General features: G+C 38.8%; 1 protein-coding gene across 2 annotated transcripts in view; it reads right to left on the bottom strand.

Annotated features, from left to right (window-relative positions):
• Nucleotides 1-3,512: 3,512 nt before the first annotated feature.
• Nucleotides 3,513-20,881, bottom strand: part of TET1 (tet methylcytosine dioxygenase 1) — a 151,535-nt gene continuing 134,166 nt past the window's right edge. Inside the window, exons 8-13 of one of the 2 annotated variants that reach the window (XM_047761512.1) lie at nucleotides 18,976-19,126; nucleotides 18,534-18,620; nucleotides 13,519-13,608; nucleotides 12,146-12,283; nucleotides 7,901-8,249; nucleotides 3,513-6,890 (exon numbers count right to left, since the gene is read on the bottom strand). In XM_047761512.1, coding sequence (XP_047617468.1) covers nucleotides 5,878-6,890; nucleotides 7,901-8,249; nucleotides 12,146-12,283; nucleotides 13,519-13,608; nucleotides 18,534-18,620; nucleotides 18,976-19,126 — 1,828 coding nt within the window. In that variant the 3' untranslated portion in view covers nucleotides 3,513-5,877. The remainder of the gene's footprint in view (nucleotides 6,891-7,900; nucleotides 8,250-12,145; nucleotides 12,284-13,518; nucleotides 13,609-18,533; nucleotides 18,621-18,975; nucleotides 19,127-20,881) is intronic. The other variant, XM_047761513.1, reaches the window with a different exon arrangement.

Below are 20,881 nucleotides of genomic sequence, written 5' to 3'. Positions count from 1 at the left end.
CGGTATTATTCCAAAAAGGACTGGTAAAAGGTTTTTTAAAAGATTGGAAAAGACAGCTTAACCAAGATCACTGCCATTATTAAAATGAACCCTCTGTAATGTGTAGGGGGCTTGGTGGGTAGAGGTAGAACAGAGGGTAGAAGCTATAGAGTTTAAAGAAAATCAGAAGAAAGAATAAAAACGGTAAAAAGGAAAAAAAAAGGATGAGAGGAGAGTACACTTACTGACAGTGTAACTTCAATAAAAGGAGAAAGAATGCCTTTCGTGACAGCTGCTAGGGAAAAAAGCTTTATTTTTAGGAAAACTAGGTTTCTGCTGTTAACCACGTGTTTCCAAAGTTGCACTCAAAGACAAATGGGTTAAATCAGCTAATACATGATGATAACATTTCTACCTTAGACTAGTTTTGCTTTAATTTAGGGAACATCTATGACTAAACAAACTAGAAGAAAATTTATGGCCCAAGCAGGATCATGGACATCACAGTAGGGATGGGAAGGGGGTACAGGCAACAAGGAAAAGATGAACATTGGACTTTTAGAGCTAGAACTATTAAATATTGCATACTATCAAAAGAGAAACACATTGGGAAGCCCTTACAGAAGGGAAACTTAGATGTGGCAAAAGAAGGAATACATTTGGAATACTCGAAGGAACAAAATGCATGCCTTTTTGAAATGAACAGTGATATTTGACTGAGTGCCTAGGAGAAAAAGGCATTTGAAACGAAGTCATCCAGATACTGGTATGCAGAGAATTAAAGTTTGTAGAGTTTGATGTGGACACAAAATGCAATGTCTTGCATAAAATCCGGTTCCACCATCTCCAACTTTGAGAGGAACATAGTCTCTATTTTATATTACAAGAGAAAAGCAACATTCTCAGACAATACACAAATTCCATTTCTAGTAAAGGACATTCTTTCTCATTCCAGAGCTATGGATGGCATCATGTTCTACAGCTGTTAGAAGAAAGCTCCTCATGGAGCACAATTTGATTAAGATAAATTCAGACTATTTTAGGAATCAGGGCGCTGACGCTCTATCACTTGGTTAAATGAAGTTACCTAAGTTCAATACACTTATAGGCAAGTTTAGGAGCTGTGCACAACAAAACAGTATTCTAGATACATGGAGACAGTCCCATCAAAATAAATTTGCTGGGACTTAACTGTGAGGCCAGTTAGGCAAAAGTGGAAATACTGTACAACTATGGCTAGGTAGTATATACAGTAGGAATACACTTGCCCCAATTATTCCATTCAATCTTTTGTAACTCCTTATACATTGCCAAACACCTGTCCCCCGGGGAAATAAAAACCTGTACTCTACATCAGCACTTGATATTCGTTTATTGAAATAGCAAATAGGACTACTGCTACATTTTGTGGAATGAATTAACAGGACAGCTTCATAGGTTAAAGTCAGCTAGATTTCCCACACAAGGTCCACAAAACTCTGCAGGCAGGGAAATCTTGATCCAATTTCACTTCTTTCCCTGAACTGCTCAGAAAGAAGCCCAAAGCCTATTTTTTTTTTCACTTTTAACAAAAAGGTTAGTTCCCAGTGATAAAATGCCCCGTGGGTGAGCAAAACAAGACTGTTTTCCTAACCACATAGTGGCCTTCACTTGACTGTTGAATTACAAACATAATCAAACATTGATACTAACATCTGTCTGGGCCCCAGTGATTGAACTATATGACTTCAAAGGTAACTTCTAGGGCTGTGAGAGGCCACTATGTTACCTTATTTCATAGTTCTCACCATAAATTTCTACAAAAGTTCAAAATCTGCGGTTGTACTAAATCTAGACAAAAAAAGTTTCCATGCATCAGGAAGTTGTGAAATAGAAGGTAGCTATATATTAAAGGTTACATACAGCTACTGATTTACGTGACACATTCAAAGAAAATGCTATGCCCATTATCATGGAAATTGGCATGCAATGTCAAAAGTTTGTCCCAGATAAAAGATCGATACAATTTGCTTTAAGAAGATTAAACATAAATAGATTGGGGATATTTTCATACATGCTATTTATCGTGAAATAAATGATAATCAGTAGGAACCCACTGAAGGAGTAACATTAAAAAGTAGGTTACTTCATACGAATTCAGTATCTCATTTACACAGGGGTATGCATTCAATTAACTATGTATTGGGTTATGTCAAGTAAATTGCTTATGAATCTCACCTAGTTGAAATCCTATATTTAACAAATGAAATTATTTCATCCACATGCAGATTACATAATAAAGATGTTGAAAGGTTACTTAAGACACGAATATTTTGCTAACATGTTGCAGAATTTTTCCTCTAGCTATACATTTTCAGCTAGCCTCACTTTCCAAAAATAATATATTTCAATCTGATTTATGACATGATGTACTTGGTACTTTGTGGATGAACTGGAAAGATGTAGGTGAGGCTGACAAGAACAAGAGAAATTTCTTTATCGATGGCCTGAAAACCATTAAAAATAGAATTTTCGGGAGTTCCTACTGTGGTTCAGTGGGTTAAGAATCCAACTGCAGCGGTTCACGTACTGCAGAAACAGTATTATGCCCACCCGGTGCAGTTGGTAAAAGGGTCCAGAGTCGCCACAGGTTTGGCTTGGATTCAAACCCTGGCCTGGGCACTTTCATATGCCGCAGTTGTAGCCATAAAATATAAAAATGATAAAAGAGGGGTTTCCAAACAGCAGCATGACACTTCGTAGGATCCTACATAAGGCAGGAGTTATTTTGATTGTAGTTGGTAGGTATGTAACATTATGAGGTTGGGCTAACCTGGGGGTCATGTGTCAATGAATTCAATTATCTTACCATGAACAAAGGCAGAAGATTCAAAACTCAACTTGCATGCTATAAAAGAGGCAAAACAAAGGGTGACAGTACAATAAAACATAATAGAGGTATAGAAATAATGTTAGATGACAAGTTTTCTGAGTAAAATTGTCATTTCAAATAAATTTATTTCCTTGCTTTATGAGAAAGAGCATTCTAAAAACAATATAGTCAACATACAATCACAATGTTGCAAAACATTGACTAAGCATGAACTTGGAAAAAAAATCACAGGGTGGACAATGGGATGGTACACTGTCAAATTTATGAAATATTGTTCAACGAGGTAGGAATCACATGTGGTTCCCACCAAGGGATTATCAGATGAGGCAGACCATTCTTGGTGTTAATTACATTAACAGGATGGAAATATTTAAGTTGAGACAGGATATTTTCATGTATCTGATCTGGTAAACTGCAACTAACTCCATTAATCTCAATAGTCCCTAAATCAACATTGGTGCTGCAGGTTTAGATTATTAAGGAACTTATTTAAAGTTCGTGGAATTCCTGTCGGGTGGCTCAGCAGTTGAACGAACCCGACTAGCACTGGTGAGGACATGGGTTCGATCTGTGGCCTCGCTCAGTGGGTTAAGGATCCTGAGTTGCCATGAGCTGTGGTGTGGGTCGCGGGCACAGCCCAGATCCCATGTTGCTGTGGCTGTGGCATAGGCCAGCAGCTACAGCTCCAATGGGATCCCTAGCCTGGGAACCTCTATATGCCGCAGGTACGGCCCCAAAAAGACAGAAAAAGACAAAAAAAAAAGATTAAGTTCATGACTGATTTGAATTGCTGCAGATACATCACAATGGATTGTTGGAGGAAATTTGCTATTTTTGGAAAAACATGTGTAAGAGTACCTTTTAGGATTTTAATTCCTCAAGTTTACTATATCATGAGTGGTGATTTAAAGAAAAATAAAAGCTAATGCTTAAACTTGGCAGATATTCAACAAGAATTGAATCAAAGAATGGATAGATGGGTGGATGGATAAAGGGTCTTACAACAACTTTATCCATTAAATCTCGTGAGGAAATACTTTCTAGTGGGAGCTAAGGCCTAAAGTCTAACATGAAATATCACAAGGGTGTATTCCTGATAGTCTAATACTAGTAATATCTTGTTGAAGCAGCTGAAACAATAAACAATCACTTATTTATATACTTATATGTATAAGAAACCTTAGGCTCACAAAAATATACATGTTTTAAAACAGAAATCTAAGGCACACAAAATACTAAAACAAGTCAATGAAAACAAATCTATTTTACATATTCAAGAAACAGAAATCTACTTGACAAGATGGTCTAACAATGGACATTGTTATTTACAATCCCTTCATATTCCTTAAGTCGAAATTAGTCAAAAGCTTGAAACTTATACTTTGCACCATATATTATTTTAATATAAATTAAAATGAGTTTTCTTTTAGAGAACTTGGAACTATTTGCTTTTGCACCAGAATTGTGAGTGTTAGCGGTTGTGGGCTTCCTATGGCATTTCCAAGGGAGAAGCACCATTAGGTTTTCCATATTCCCAAGGAATCTGACACTTTGAATGTTATAGCACCTCTGCATTTTAACAGAATCAAGTATTTCACTGAAATTTCTTTTTGTTCGAGACATTTTGTTTGGGCAATCCCTTCTGGTTTGCTATAAAATGAGTCAATAAAATGGGGGAAAAACAATTTAGGACTAAAATAAATGGAATGCCTATTTTCCTGTTACCTAGAAAAAGATGAATTAACATTTCCCCCAAAACCAATATACTTAGATAAACTACTTTGGATTAGCTCTTAAAGGACAAACCATACTGATAATACCATTCGTACTGTTTTGTTTGGGGTATGTAATGATAGGGAATTTAGTTTCAACAGACTTGGACAGGAATTTTATTCTTATTCTGTACCAAATGAATTTCAGAATGAATAAGGCAATTTGGGATGGATAAGGTTCTTGCTACTTAATTTTTGTATTTTATCACCTTGAAACTTTAGAAGCATTTGACTCTTCAGAATCCTATTATATCTCATCTCCTTTTGGAAACACCTTTCATGGAGAAAGCTGGGTGTGAACGTATATTAGGGCCATTGTTGCTTAAAAAATCAGAAGAGACCACTCTTACTTAGTTCCAAAGGAAAAGTGAATCAATATTGGTGATATGCTTCCTAATTCCAATTTTAGAGAGAACAAACAATTTTTGCATGAACTATTTGATATAAGAAGCTAATCTTTGAATGAGATAGGACACATTAAAAAAACACAAACCATATACATGATTAGAATACATATTGCAGTTAACAAGATGGAACTCTACACAGCAAGAATAAATGATTTCTCTTGTATGCAAATATGCACAAACAATAGACAATAGGATTCTTATACTATACTATTTCAAGTTACTTTTAAAAATAGAAAGTGCTTTTAAAATATATATATACAATTTATGAACAGCCTCCAACCATTACGAACAATAATGAATTATTTTATACAGGAGAGATATCTTAAGAGAGAAAACATTTCATTGGTTTATTTCAAAAGAATATGCCGATTTTCTAGCAATGATTGGAAGATGTTGGAACAATGGCACCATGAAATAATAATTCAGCTTATTTTTGTGTCGATGTGGTTAAGCACCAGGAGCTGTGTAGAGTTAACACTGTGTGTCTTAATTTTACATCATAGCACATGAACCTGTTAAAATCCTCTAAAAATGACCGTTTCATAGTAAACAATTTAAAGCACCAAACTGAGTGATTCTATCAAGGTTAACACCTAACCAAAACATTTCTTTATGTATTTAAAACTATAAAACTTTTATTTTTGCTTAAAATGTGCACCTTCTACCAATTGTCAAAATATAGTCACAGTTAAGAAACACCCACCCCCAATTTTTCTTTCTTTTTTTTTTTACCTCAGCCTTCAAATGGGTGAGATGAAGAAATAGTAAACCACAACATGACTTTCTTTTAAGAGCACCTTGAAAAAAATACACTGCACTCGCAAAGGCATTAAGGGGAGAAAAGCCTTCAGACCCAATGATTATAGGGCCCCGCAACATGTGTGAGAGCGTAAGGGGACACGGTGACAACATTGTCATGGGTTAATGTTAATGCTTTATGAGAAGGAATCTGGCTAAATTCATTAATTTCAGGGGACAGTTCAGGACCCTCATTAGCTGCCTGGTCTTTCTGCTCTGAGGCTTTAATTTTCTTATTCTTAGCTTCTTTCGCCTCAAACTTAATCTTGTTTAGTTCGAAACCGTGTTGGGGCTTATTCAGGTTTTTGTGCTGGTAGAAAACAAGAGACAGGCGGGTAGGGTGATTCCGGTTGGGATGCTCGACAGGCGTGGTAGCGTGAAGCTCTCGCCGGGCGCACTCGATCAAAACGGAGCCGTGGGCGGGCGCTATGGCCACGCCCCCGATATTGGCATCCAGGAAGATGTGCTCACTGTCTGACCAATATTCTTCAATGCGGGGCAACTTCTCTTCAACAGGTGACAGGGGGTCATCTGACAGGGGGTCGTCTGACAGAGGCTCATCTGCTTCCGAATGCTGCTCGTCTTCTTCCACCAGAGAGGAAGCAGGGTCATGTGGAAAGGTGACGAATGGGGACTGCTGGTTTGGCTGATGAGAAGGGAGGTGCTCACATGGACCGGTGGGAGGCTCAGGATAACCCAGGGAATCTGTCCCAGGGGTAGACAAGGTCGGAAGAGGAAACCTTTCACCAGGCTGTGCAATTCCAGTGCCTTCCCCCGCAGCTGCATTAGCACCACCATGTCCCGCAGAAGGCGTCGTGCAGTGGGGATTGCTACTTCTTTCTGAAAACCCGTACGAAACTGTTGCATCATTCTTAAAAGGAGGTGTTGTGACCGAAGCACTTTTAGGGGACCAGGAGAAGCCTGGAGCTAAGTTTGCCTCTTTCACTGGGTGAGGAATGGATGGGGTCGGTGAGTAGGTTTTAGTGTTTTCTGAACCTTTGAAGATAAGATGGGGTTCCATTTCACTTTTTATTTCGGGTTGCATGGTCTCTATTTTATTCCCTAAACAGAGAAAAGGACACCAAATGTGAAGATAAATATAGACTTGATAGTTGTTGTCGCTAAAGAGTATTTTTAAAGAAAGGTACAAAGAATAATAGAACAAAACTCTAATGGTGGCAACGTTGGGCAGTTGTGTTCTATTAACGTAAGTCTGACATCGGCACACATTAAAAACTGTAGCTAATTTGGGTATGGTTTTTTTTCATAAAGATTTCTTTCCAGGAGTTCCCTTCGTGACTCGGCAGTTAACGAACCCGACTAGGATCCCAGAGGATGTTGGTTCAATCCCTGGCCTCGCTTAGTGGGTTAAGGATCTGGCATTGCCGTGAGCTGTTGTGTAGGTCACAGATGCAGCTTGGATCTGGGGTTGATGTGGCTGTGGTGTAGACTGGCAGCTGCAGCTCCAATTCAACCCCAAGCCTGGGAACTTCCATGTGCTGCCGGTGGGGTCCTAAAAAGGCAAAAAAAGAAAAAAAAAGCAAAAACTAAACTATATTAAATATCTGTTGAGCTATAAGCAAAAAGGAATAACAAACATTCCCTTGTTTTGTCCTTTCACTGTTTCTTTATCAAATCCTACTCAGTGCTACATAAATGTCTGTCCTGTCTATTCTCTTATCTTTTTTTTTGTCTTTTTTAGGGCCACATACATGGCATATAGAGTTCCCATGCTAGGGGTTGAATCGGAGCTGTAGCTGCCAGCTTACACCACAGTCACAACAATGCCAGATCCAAGCCACGTCTGCAACCTACACAACAGCTCATGGCAATGCCAGATCCTTAACCCATTGAGTGAGGCCAGGCATCAAACCCACGTCCTCATGGATACTAGTTGGGTTTGTTACCACTGAGCCATGACAGGAACTCTAGTTCTGTCATCTTAAAAAAAAAAGATCCTCAACCCACTGTGCCACAAGGGAACTCCTGCACTTCTTTGCATCCTTAAATTTCTCCTCTTGCTAGTGAAAGTTGTGCACAGAAAATTAGCAGGCTTCCTAAATAAGCCTTACCTAACAGTGGCAGCGACGAAGCCTTACTGTTGTTCATCATTGAGTTATTCTTCCGCTTGATTCGAGGAATAAATTTCTTTTCCACAGCCCTTATCTTATGTGCGAGGACCTCTGTCATCATTGCTGCTCTCTTCTTGCCAGAACGAGGAATTGGCTGAGTGAATCGTGTTCTTCTTCTGCTGCAGGGTGTGAGGACCTTGATGGCCCCGGATTTGATCTTGGCTTCTATTCCTTCCCTTGAGCCAAACTCATCTGTGTCTGAAAGTTTATAAAGAGGAAGCACATGCAGCTGCTCATCTTGAGGAATAACACCAAATGAGCGGTTATCTTCTCTTGTTAAAGTGCAGACCTAGTAAGAAGAAGACATGAAATGGGAAATAGAGATCCTAAACATTCGTCATAGATGTTCCTACCTTTTATTGTTGCCATTTTATCCCCATTTTATTTTCAATTGATTATTGCTGGTATATTCAACTTGGAATAATATATATATATATATATATATATATATATATATATATACATATATATATTTTTTTGCTTTTTTGGGCTGCACCTGTGGTATATGGAGGTTCCCGGGCTAGGGAGTTGAATTGGAACCACAGCTGCCGGCCTACACCACAGCCACAGCAATGCTGGAATCGAGCCTCATCTGCAACATACACCACAGCTCACAGCCAATGCTGGATCCTTAACCCACTGAGTGAGGCCAGGGATCGAACCTGAAACCTCATAGTCCCTAGTCGTATTAATTTCCACTGCGCCAGGACGGGAACTCCTGGAATAATATTTCATATATATATATATATATATATATATATATATATATATACACACACACATATATATATATATATCATATATCAAGCCACTTGATGCTGGTCTATTCAAGTATCTTATCAATTGTTTGTAAGAAGACCATATAATTTTGATTAAATGGTATTAATGAAAAAAGCACAAGAGATTTCTTTTTCTAGCAGGACCTATACTCCTTTTTTTTTTTTTTTTTCTTTTTGCTATTTCTTTGGGCCGCTCCCGCGGCATATAGAGGTTCCCAGGCTAGGGGTTGAATCGGAGCTGTAGCCACTGGCCTACGCCAGAGCCACAGCAACGCGGGATCTGAGCCACGTCTGCGACCTACACCACAGCTCGTGGCAACGCCGGATCGTTAACCCACTGAGCAAGGGCAGGGACCGAACCCGCAACCTCATGGTTCCTAGTTGGATTCGTTAACCACTGCGCCACGACGGGAACTCCAGGACCTATATTCTAATACTGAAAAAAATATATTTCTATTCCTTTGTAGAGAAAGTAAAATACAGGGAAATTATGAAATTCCTGACATTGATACCTATTATTAATACTCTTCTTCATAAACTAGTAGTTTTTTGGTAACACCCAAGGCATCAGAAGTTCCTGGGCCAGGGATGGATCCTGAGCCACAGCAGTGACAATGCCAAATCCTTAACTCACCAAGACACCAGGCAACTCCTAAAGGTTAAAAAGATCACACTATTTTCAAATATCTACAGTGACATTTGCCAGCAAGGTTTGAACCACTGAACTCTTTTTGTTATGTGTTAACCAAATGTATGGTTACAAAAGCAAAATGTAGGGGGGTGGGGGGATGAATTAGAGGGGTTGGGATTGGCATGTACATACTACTATATATAAAACATATATAGGTAAGGAGGACCTAATGTATAGCACAGTGTAAACTATTCAATACTGTGTGATAACCTATATGGGAAAAAGTATCTGAAAAGGAGTGAATATATGTATATGCATAACTGAAATATGTATTTCCTTTGCTATACACCTGAAATTAAAAACTTTGTAAGTCAACTATTTCCCAATAAAATTTATTAAGAAAATGAAACAAAAACTGGGAGGAGTTCTCTTTGTGGCACACCTGAAATGAATCTGACTAGCATCCATGAGGACACAAGTTCAATCTCTGGCCTTGTTCAGTGGGTTAAGCATCCAGCATTCCTGTGATATGTGGTGTAGGCCAGAGGCTACAGCTCCAATTCAACCCATAGCCTGGGAACCAACCAGGTGCAGCCCTAAAATGACCAAAAAAAAAAAAAAAAAAAAAAACAGCTTGGGAATTCCTTCGTGGCTCATAGGGTTAAGAACCCAACATAGTGTCTGTGAGGATGTGGGTTTGATTGATCCCTGGCCTCACTTAGTGGGTTAAGGCTCCGGCATTCCTATAAGCTGTGGTGATAGATCACAGATGTGGCTTGAATCCAGTGTTGCTGTGGCTGTTTTGTTGGCAGCCGCAGCTCTGATTAGCCCCTAGCCCAGGAACTTCCACATGACACAGGTGTCGCCCTAAAAACAAAGACATACAAAACCCCTCCCAAAAAAACTTTCATGTAATCTACAAATATGTTAAAATGAAGTGTTAAAAAACTTAAATGAAGGAACTCAGTTAAAACATACAAGCCGGGAGTTCCCGTCATGGCGCAGTGGTTAACGAATCCGACTAGGAACCATGAGGTTGCGGGTTCGGTCCCTGCCCTTGCTCAGTGGGTTAACGATCTGGCGTTGTCGTGAGCTGTGGTGCAGGTTGCAGGCGCGGCTCGGATCCCGAGTTGCTGTGGCTCTGGTGTAGGCCGGTGTCTACAGCCCCGATTCAGCCCCTGGCCTGGGAACCTCCATATGCCGCGGGAGCGGCCCAAAAAATAGCAACAACAACAACAACAACAAAAAAGACAAAAGACAAAAAAAAAATACAAGCCAAGCATGATGCTGAATCACTCTTTAGCTAAGATCCATCTGAATGGATTTATACGCTTTCAACATTTGGAAATGATACTAGAGATCCCAGTTAATCTCAGGGAAAAGGTGTGATTGGCAAAAAAGTTATTTTGGTTCCTTAATCTCTTACTAGCAGACTTCACTAACCACATAAGGAAGGAAGGCTGCCTGTTGATGGGTCACACTGTGCAGTTCCAGACAGCCTAAAGTTATGTCTTAGGAAAGTGCAGTGCAGAAAGAGGCCATCACAATGTTTTACCAGGTAAGAAGATAACTACCTTGGAGTTCCTGTCATGGCACAGCGGAAACGAATCTGACTAGGAACCATGAGGTTGCAGGTTCAATCCCTGGCCTTGATCAGTGGGTTATGGATCCAGCGTTGCCCTGAGCTGTGATGTAGGTCGAAGACGTGGCTCAGATCTGGTGTTGCTGTGGCTGTGGTATAGGCCAGCAGCTACAGCTCTGATTAGACCCCTAGCCTGGGAACCTCCATGTGCCATGGGTGTGGCCCTCAAAAAGACAAAAAAAAAAAAACTACTTAAAACTCATTTCCTTTATAGTTAACACACCATTGTAAATCAACTAGCCATCAATAACATTATTTTTTATTTTTTTTATTTTTTTGTCTTTTTGCTATTTCTTGGGCCGCTCACGCAGCATATGGAGATTCACAGGCTAGGGGTTGAATCGGAGCTGTAGCCGCCAGCCTACACCAGAGCCACGGCAATGCGGGATCCGAGCTGCGTCTGCAACCTACACCACAGCTCACGGCAACGCCGGATCGTTAACCCACTGAGCAAGGGCAGGGACCGAACTCGCAACCTCATGGTTCCTAGTCGGATTCATTAACCACTGCGCCACCACGGGAACTCCCATCAATAAAATTAAAAACAAAACAAAACTCATTTCCTTATTAAAGAACTATTGCATGATTTCCCCCAAGGTCTTCTCCCCAACTTAACTATCTTTTCATTGACCTCACACTAGGGCATATGACTCTTGATGCCTGTCAACATAGAGTGCACATTAAGTTGCTTAACTTCCTGCCTACCAGTTTGATAGCACAGGATGGTTGCTTTGAATGATCATGTATTCCTACATCCCAACAACCTACCTCAATTAAATATATAACTCAGGACCTTCAACAAACCTTTTAGGCTGGTTCTAAAACCTTTGGGTAGCACTTCAATAGTAACTTAAATCAACGCTATGAATATATACCGTGTAGAATAGAACATAATGTAGGATTTGTTACAACAATCATCTTTAAGCACCTCAGCCTGAGCATATAATTATGGAGGTTTCTTTTTTCCTTTTTTGGCCACTCCACAGCTCGTGTTATTTCCCAGGCCAGGGATACAACCTACACCAGAGCAGTGACCTGAATTGATGCAGTGACAACAATGGATCCTTAACCCCCTGCACCACAAGGGAATTCTGTGGTGGAGCTTTTGAATCAAAAGCCACCCAGGTACATACCACTGTGCTGCCATTATTCATGTTGTGAATGTCCCTGTGGGGGTGGGCACAGAAATCGAGGCAAGCAGTGACCCCAGAGAAAGGACGACCTTCTTTCTTGCCAAGCCGACATTCTCTGGCAACATGTTCAAACGCCACCTACAAAATGACACATGTCCCAGAGTTTTAAAAGACCAAACACCTTCAGAAAAGAGTAAAAATCACTTTCTGACAACGTTCCTAATTACACTTGATAATATCAAAGGTTTCTGACACTATAGTGTATTATTGTAGTGATTGTGTAGTTTAGTAATGTTCAAGGTAAAGCATTTAAGAGGACATAGACTAAAACAATCATCACTGACTATGAGTGAAGGCACTAATATCTACCTGCTGATAGTATAGTAGCCTAAATTATTTCATTGCAAAGAAAGGCATACAGTACATTGATCGTGTATGCAGTTTTCAACAGATGTACATATATATTCACAAACCAGCATAGAATATAAATTTGTAACTCCTTTTAAAATGAAAAGTTGGATTTTTTTTTTTCTTTTTAGGGCCGCACTTGCTGCATTTGGAGATGCCCAGGCTAGTGGTCAAATCAAGAGCTACAGCTGTTGGCCTACACCAGAGCCACAGCAACGCAGGATCCGAGCTGAGTCTGCAACCTACACAACAGCTCACGGCACCCACTGAGCGAGGCCAGGGATCAAACCTGAAACCTCATGGTTCCTGGTTCCATTGCGCCACAAAGGGAACTCGCCAATTACTTTCTTGATGATGTCCTTTGAAGAACAAAATTTTTTAATTTTGATGACCTACTTTTTCATTCTGGATTGTCTATCACTAGTATATAGAAATGCAATGATTTTGTGCATATTGAACTTATATCTAGAAAACTTGCTGAAATCTCGTATTAGCTATAATAGTTTTTGTGTGTGTGCTTGCATTGGGGGGGGAGAAGCGGTGCAGATTACCCATTTTCATTTCTTTCTCTCTCTCTCTTTTTCACCATGCACACAGCATGCAGAAGTTCCTGGGCCAGGGATTCAACCCTCACCACAGAGCAGTGACCCAAGCCATAGCAGTAACAATGCTAGATCCTTAACCTGTTGAGCCACCAGGGAATTCCTACTGAGAGTTATTAATCATAGATTCCTTCTTTTAAAGTTTTACTTCTGGAAATAATCATAATTTTGTCACTTGGGAGGTATAATTCAATTGCCCTAATAGGAAGACTTAAAAAAAAAAAAGATAAATTTTTAAGATGTTTGATAAAAAGAGATCTACATTAAAGTTCAAATTAGAAAAAAATTTCTATTAATGATGATTTTGTTTAGATATAAATTTCAACGATGTTTAATTGTGCTGTATGAAGTCCCAAAACATACCTGGTTTTCGTAAGCAACCGGAGCATACTGTTTATAAATTGGAGCTAATTCTGTAGCCAAAGTCTGTAAATTATCTTCAATGTTTTTTTCCTATAGGAAAAGACAGTCCGTAAAAGTTGTCACATAATAACATGAGTGATGAGTTTATAGAGTTTATATAAGGTATCAAAATGAATTATGTATCATTGCTGATGTGTGGTTGATGCATAGTTCATACTTACCCTGATGAAAGAACTACTATAGAATATAACTCGATGGAGTTCCCATTGTGGCTCAGTGATAATGAACCTGACTAGTAACATGAGGATGCAGGTTTGATCCCTGGCCTCGCTCAGTGGGCTAAGAATTCAGCATTGCAGTGAGCTGTGGTGTATAGGTTGCAGACACAATTTGGATCTGGCACTGCTGTGAATGTGTGGTGTAGGCCAGTGGCTACAGCTCTGATTCGACCCCAAGCCTAGGAACTTCCATGTGCCTTGGGTGTGGCCCTAAAAAAAGAGTATAGCATGGATTGTTTGTAAAATCTAAATTATTAGTCATTGTTATGCTTTAATTTAGTTTTTTGAAATTAAAAAGTCTGTGTTATCAGCTAGTAAGAAATCTAATTGGTGTTACAGGTAAGTTGCAAAAGTGCTCACGTTGCTAAAAGTGAGAACCGTATTTTATATTTCAAATACAAGGCATCTGAAGTAAATCAAGACAACTGCTCTGCTGCAAGTGGAGATGTGAAGAATTCTAACACAGTGCAACAAGTTTCTATTGACAGAGATGGGAGAGCAACAGATGTTAAGGCACATACTGCGTATCAGATCAGTGCTAGAAGCTTCAAATACAGTTAAGTAGGCAATCAACTGTCTAAAACCAGTGTTTTCCAGACAGTAATGGTTACAAACTGAGGAAGATTTGATAGAACCTGTGGAGAAGCCTTAACGCCTTATTAAGAATCTGGATTCAAATGAAAGTAAAAACATTTAAGACTTTTTCAAAGGAAAACTATTGTGACAAGAGTATTAAAAACTGATGACAGTAGGAGGTAGAGGAAGGAGCCTTTGGCAACAATAGTTGGAAGACCACTGATAGTGATAGTTTTTCAGGATTGAGTATATTCTAAATCAAGTCAGAAACCAGTCACATCTAAGGGACGTAAATGATGGAAAACTGACAGCAAGGATGAATGAGGGATATAAGAAGGTTTCAAGGCTTTTGCCTCATTTGAGATTTGATGGCTGCCTAGAACTAAGAAAGAAAAGTTTCATGTGGATCAATTCAACTTCTGATATGCAGCAGACCATTATAAAAACCAAAGCCACACAGGTGTGGGTCACAGACGTGGCTACAATCCAGCATTGCTGTGGCTGTGGTGTAGGCTACAACCCTGAGTCACCCCCTAGCCTGGGAACTTCCATATGCTGAGGGCCTGGCCCTAAAAAGTCAAAAACCAAAACAAACCAAACCAAACCAAAGCCACACAACAATGTAGACAGAGAAAGTTTATTCTTGAGTGTTTATTACAAGCCACATCTTGGTGACTGTAAAGCATCACTGATTATCATTTTGGTCTCTTACCCATTTAGGTTGGTGCTTTCACTGAAATAGAAATGAACATATATAGGGTCTCTGTCTAGATCACTCTGTCTACTTACGTATCTGTTACTTAATGTAGCTTAGTAAATACAGTCAGCGAAGTCAGAACTACTTTAAAACACTGGCTACACTCACACATTAATTATTCCATTTATTTGGGGGCAAACTTCAGCATTATGATTTAAGTACCTATTATAAAGATTATATTTTCGGAGTTCCCGTCGTGGCACAGTGGTTAACGAATCCGACTAGGGACCATGAGGTTGAGGGTTCGATCCCTGGCCTTGCTCAGTGGGTTAAGGATCCAGCGTTGCTGTGGCTCTGGCATATGCTGGCAGCTACAGCTCTGATTTGACCCCTAGTCTGGGAACATCCATATGGCACAGGAGCGGGCCTAGAAAAGGCAAAAAAAAGATTATATTTTCTAATACTTGAAATATTGGGATAACTGTAGTTCTATTTTACTGCTTGTGGAACATCATGAACCATTCAGTGTAACAAGTCAGATTTACAAAATGTGTCATCTTATTTATTTATTTCTTGTCTTTTTAGGGCTGCACCTGTGGCATATGGAAGTTCCCAGGCTAGGGGTCAAATCGGAGCTGCAACTGCTGGATCCAAGCCATATCTGCTACCTAAACCACAGCTCACAGCAAAGCTGGATCCTTAACCCACTGAGCAAGGCCAGGGAACAAGCCTGTATCCTCATGGATATTAGTCTCGTTTGTAATTTGCTGAGCCATAGTGGGAATTCCCACATGTTATATTTCTAAGCTATAGATAGATATTCTTTCCAAACATGCTTCTAACATATGTAAAAATCCGTTCAGTGTTCTACCATAATGAAAATCTCAATTTCCCAAAGAAAAAAGGTACAGACTATAGACTGAAGGAGAAAAACAATGTAATTATCTCAGTGGATATTTAAATACCATTTGAAAACTTTCAACATCCAGTCTTCCTCTGTTTGTCTTTCTGTTATTTTGTTTTAGGTGAGATTTTTGTGAAAAGCATGTGGTTAAATATGGCCTTTTAACAGAATTTGTCATTTAGATTTTTTTTCCCAATCATTGACTTATGTTTTCTGTTTATTGTGCTTTCCTTGTATCCTCCCGAGCCACCTTCTCCTGCTCTGTTTCCTGGAATTCCTTTTTTCTTTTCTTTTTTTCTCTTTTTTTTTGGTTGTTAGGGCTGCACCTGTGACATATGGAAGTTCCCAGGCTAGGGAATCGAATTGGAGCTGCAGCTGCCGGCCTAAGCCATAGCCACAGCAACATGGGATCCAAGGCTGTGAGCTACACCACAGCTTGCAGCAATGCTGGATCCTTAACCCACTGAGCAAGGAGCAAGGCCAGGGATCAATCCTGTGTCCTTATAGATACTAGTCAGGTTTGTTACCACTGAGCCACAACAGGAACTCCCTGCGATGTGTCATCTTATGAAACATTTTCTATTGTGTGGAAATGAAATAAGGTGGTAAATAGAAACAAATTAAATAAAACTGATAGGGCTGATGTTTGGTGTCGTTTTATAAATGTAGGTCCTTTATCCATATTATAAAAAGCCTCATTTTTAATTGTTTTGTTAGACTGAATGTTCATGTCAGATTTAGAGACTTCTTATCAGACTTTGCCTAATGGGGTTCAGGCCTACACCCTTCTGCTCTTCTCAGCCTCTACCTCGGCTCTAGGATCACTGTCACATTCATGCCTACAATTACCACCACTTCTTGAGCTTCAAGTTCTTATTAACAACCTAACGTTCCCACTTGGATTTCTCTTAGGAATCTCCAACACAATGAATCCACAATCTGCCGTCTATAATAAACCTGATCCTATTTCAGCAGACCCTATGTCAAAGAATAGCACCTACTTTAAAAAAGTCTTTCCAGACCAACCACTAATTCATCACTTCCTCTGTCACAACCATACTCTAAGTCACTGCTGTCTCTTCTCCAGACCATTCTTGTAGTCAATTTGCTAAACCAGCTCTTGGCAAACTCCAATCCACAGAGCAGCTAGAGAGATCCCTTTAAAAAAAAGTGTAATTATATCACTCTCTGCCTTAAAATCCTTCAATGATCTTCCAAAATTCATGACATGGCTTACAAGGCTGCTGTATACACTCACTCTCCCTTGCCTGCTGAGCTTCAGCCTGGCCTTTTGTCAGTTCCTGGAAAGAGCAATGCTTCTTCCTGTATCATAAACACTGCATAAATGTTACTCATTGTCAATAACAAACACAAACAAAAAGTGATCTCACAATTACATAATAGTGTTATTGTTAGGAATAAAAATTTAGCAGTCATGTCAATATTGCTAATCTATTTGTATACTGACAGCTTTATCACAGAATTATTTAGAAAGAAAACTTAACTGATTAATTTTAAGGGAGAATCCACATCTCATTATCAGGTATTTTATATGTCTTTAGTAAATTTGTACAGTTTCATCACTAGAAGTCTAATAAAATTGTTGTTGGATTTCTTCTAAGATAATTTATCTGCAAAAGATAGTTCTCTCTCTAGAGTCATTTCCTTCTTTTATTACAGTGGATGGGAACTTTAGAAAATAAGAAATAATTTTGATTACCTCTTTAAAGGGATTATCTGTTTATTCTGAGCTTTCCAAAAAGATATTATATTCATTGTATTTCAGATGCAAATAGATTAATTCCTGCTGCTGTTTTATTTTATGTTTTCTATTTATCCTTTATCCTAATGATTTTTAAAACTACCTTTGCTGATTTATGAATGGATTGCTTTCTGTTTAAAGCTTTTATTTCCACAACTAGTTCAAATGTTATAAATTCTACTTCTATTCATCTAAAGATTTTTTATACATACATTTTCTCAAATACGTATTTCTCATAATAGCTAGAGCAGTGTTTTCCAAGCTGTGGGTCATGACTCATGGGTTGTTAGGTTGTGCAATCAGTTTAGTAGGTCACAACTAGCATCCAAAAATGAAATGAAATTTTGTAAAAAAAAAAAAAAAAATTTACTGTATCATAGTGATCCTAGGACAGTAAGTACATTGGATCTATGATGCTTTGGTATTTTAATATTTATCTTTGTTACATATAACAAGGCTAAGTATTGTTTTGTGATAGGGTTGTTTGATTTATTTGAGTATATATATATATATACACACATATATAAGAGTAGCTCTTTGTAATATAAAAAGTTTTTTATGCTTGGTCACAACGCACAAAGTTTGAAAAACACTGATCTTGGAGTTAATCAGTATCTAAATCCTCCCCATTCCAAACAAAGCATAAAACATTACCACATTTAGTTCCTAAAGGTGCCCCACCACCTCCCACTGATAAGAGTATGGAATTATCTTATAGGTTGTTATTTTGATTAAAAAAAATGTAAGTATTCGACTTATTTAAACTTAACAGTAAGGTTGACTAATTTCTTTGCTCACCATGGCCTTGTGTTCCGGACAGATTGGTTCCGGTTTCATATATCTTCTTTCTGGATTACGTCCTTTAGTAATTCTTTCATAGTAGTGCTGTGGGTAGTAAACTTTCTGAGTCTTTGAAATTTTGGCAAATAGCTTTATTTTATTCTTCCTACTTTAGTTGGGTATAAAATTCTAAGTTCTTTTAACAGTGATTCCATTTGGGGTTAGGGGTAAGGAGGAGGGACCCGGGGACAACTGGAATTTGGGTTGGTAGTTGAAGATTTTAACTATGTTATTTAGAATTTTATACTATTTTCTGATATATATACACACATATAGATGTTGTTACTGTTTTCTCACTACTTTCTGTACTATTTAATATTTATTTATTATGATTTAAATTTTTTAAAAGGAATGTACTTAAATAGTCACTGTGTAATTCATAAGTAAAAAGAACACTTACGTGTAAGGGAGAACTTGGATCAATTCTAAATCTTCTAGGACTTGGGCTTCTACCAAATTTGCAGCCATTGAAATACATACTCCATGAGCAGCCAAAAGAGAAGGAAGCTCCACAAGTCTCTGGATCAAGTCCTTGACATGTACAGGTTCGACTGTAAGATGGTAATTGCAAGGGAATGAACTGATAAAGTAGGAAAATACCTCAAACAACATTTCAGGTTCATATAACTTTAGATGGTAATTAAATTATTTTAACACGACTATTTTATCACTTATTTTATCTAAGGTAGTATTATGTTAACATAAAGCTAAGTGGAATCGATTATTCCTAATTTTTTTCTTTTTGTTTCTGTTTTAAAAAAACTTTTTTTTCTTTTTAGGGCCATATCTATGGACTATGGATGTTCCCAGGCTAGGGGTCAATTCAGAGCTGTAGCTGCTGGCCTATGTCACAGCCAGAGCAACACGGGATCCAAGCCTCATCAGAGACCTACACCACAGCTCACAGCAGCAATGGTCCTTAACCCACTAAGTGAGGCCAGGGATTGAACTGGCATCCTCACAGATACTAGTTGGTTTTTCAACCTCCTGAGCCACAGAGGGAAGGCCTCTTTTCTTTTCTTTAATTTTTTTTTCTTAGCTGCACCAGCAATTTATGGAAGTTACTGGGCCAGAGATTGAATCCCAGCCAGAGGTGCGACTTAGGCTGAAGCTCTGACCTACACTGTAGCTGCAGCAAGGTCAGAGCCTTAACCCACTGTGACAGGCCAGGAATCGAACCTGTGCCACAACAGAGACATTGTTGGACCCTTAACCCACTGCACCACAGCAGGAACTCCTATAACTAAGTTTTCAATGAAAATTGTTTAAGATTTTTTTTTTGTCTTTTTGTCTTTTTTGTTGTTGTTGTTGCTATTTCTTGGGCCGCTCCCGTGGCATATGGAGGTTCCCAGGCTAGGGGTTGAATCGGAGCTGTAGCCACCAGCCTACGCCAGAGCCACAGCAACGTGGGATCCGAGCCACGTCTGCAACCTACACCACAGCTCACGGCAACGCCGGATTGTTAACCCACTGAGCAAGGGCAGGGACCGAACCCGCAACCTCATGGTTCCTAGTCGGATTCGTTAACCACTGCGCCACGACGGGAACTCCTGTTCAGGATTTTTAAGTCCAAATAAATGCCAACGAACTATACAGATGTGGAATATCCATAACCGCATCTGAATTAGAGGTATCTAAGGAAGGGAAATAAAGGGCCTGGATTTTAGTACTAGTCTGTTTCCTATCAGAACTGAAAATTAGAGCCTCTCATTAACTCTTAATTTATCCTTCTTTTATAAAAGGACATTGCTAAAATAATCTTGTGAGGATTGATTAAGGATAATACATATTGTATGTGAAATCACTGTCAGTTTTAAAGAGAGTATTTATGAATGTCACAAGAGAAAAAATTGAGGAGGAAGCCCATTTTGTTCAGTGATTTGCTAATTTTATCATTTTGGGGGCATCTCTGAAGCCTCAAAATAGACTCTATAGTTAGAATGACAATGATTAGAATATACAAAGAAATGAAACCAAACAGGGAATATACACTCTTGTGGTTCCTATTCACGAAATGCTTGAACTTCTAATAGTATATACATAGTACTAACATAATGGCTTAAAAGGACACTTAAAAAAACACATTTTTTTTCAAAAACAGTAAGTGAAGATAATATAGAAATTTAGAGATAAAAACTGTATTTTTTACTTGGGAAAGTCACAATTGTGATAGATGTTTGAATAAAAAAAGGATCACTTAAGATACTATGAAGGAAAAAAAAAGGAGGAATACTTCCACTATTCCAACTTCCACTAAATCTTCTTACAAAGATGAAAAACATGTTTTAAAGGGGGAAAAGATCATA

This window comes from Phacochoerus africanus, chromosome 15, assembly GCF_016906955.1.
Source record: "Phacochoerus africanus isolate WHEZ1 chromosome 15, ROS_Pafr_v1, whole genome shotgun sequence".
NCBI lineage: Eukaryota > Metazoa > Chordata > Mammalia > Artiodactyla > Suidae > Phacochoerus > Phacochoerus africanus.
This window is presented reverse-complemented; position numbering and strand designations above follow the sequence as displayed.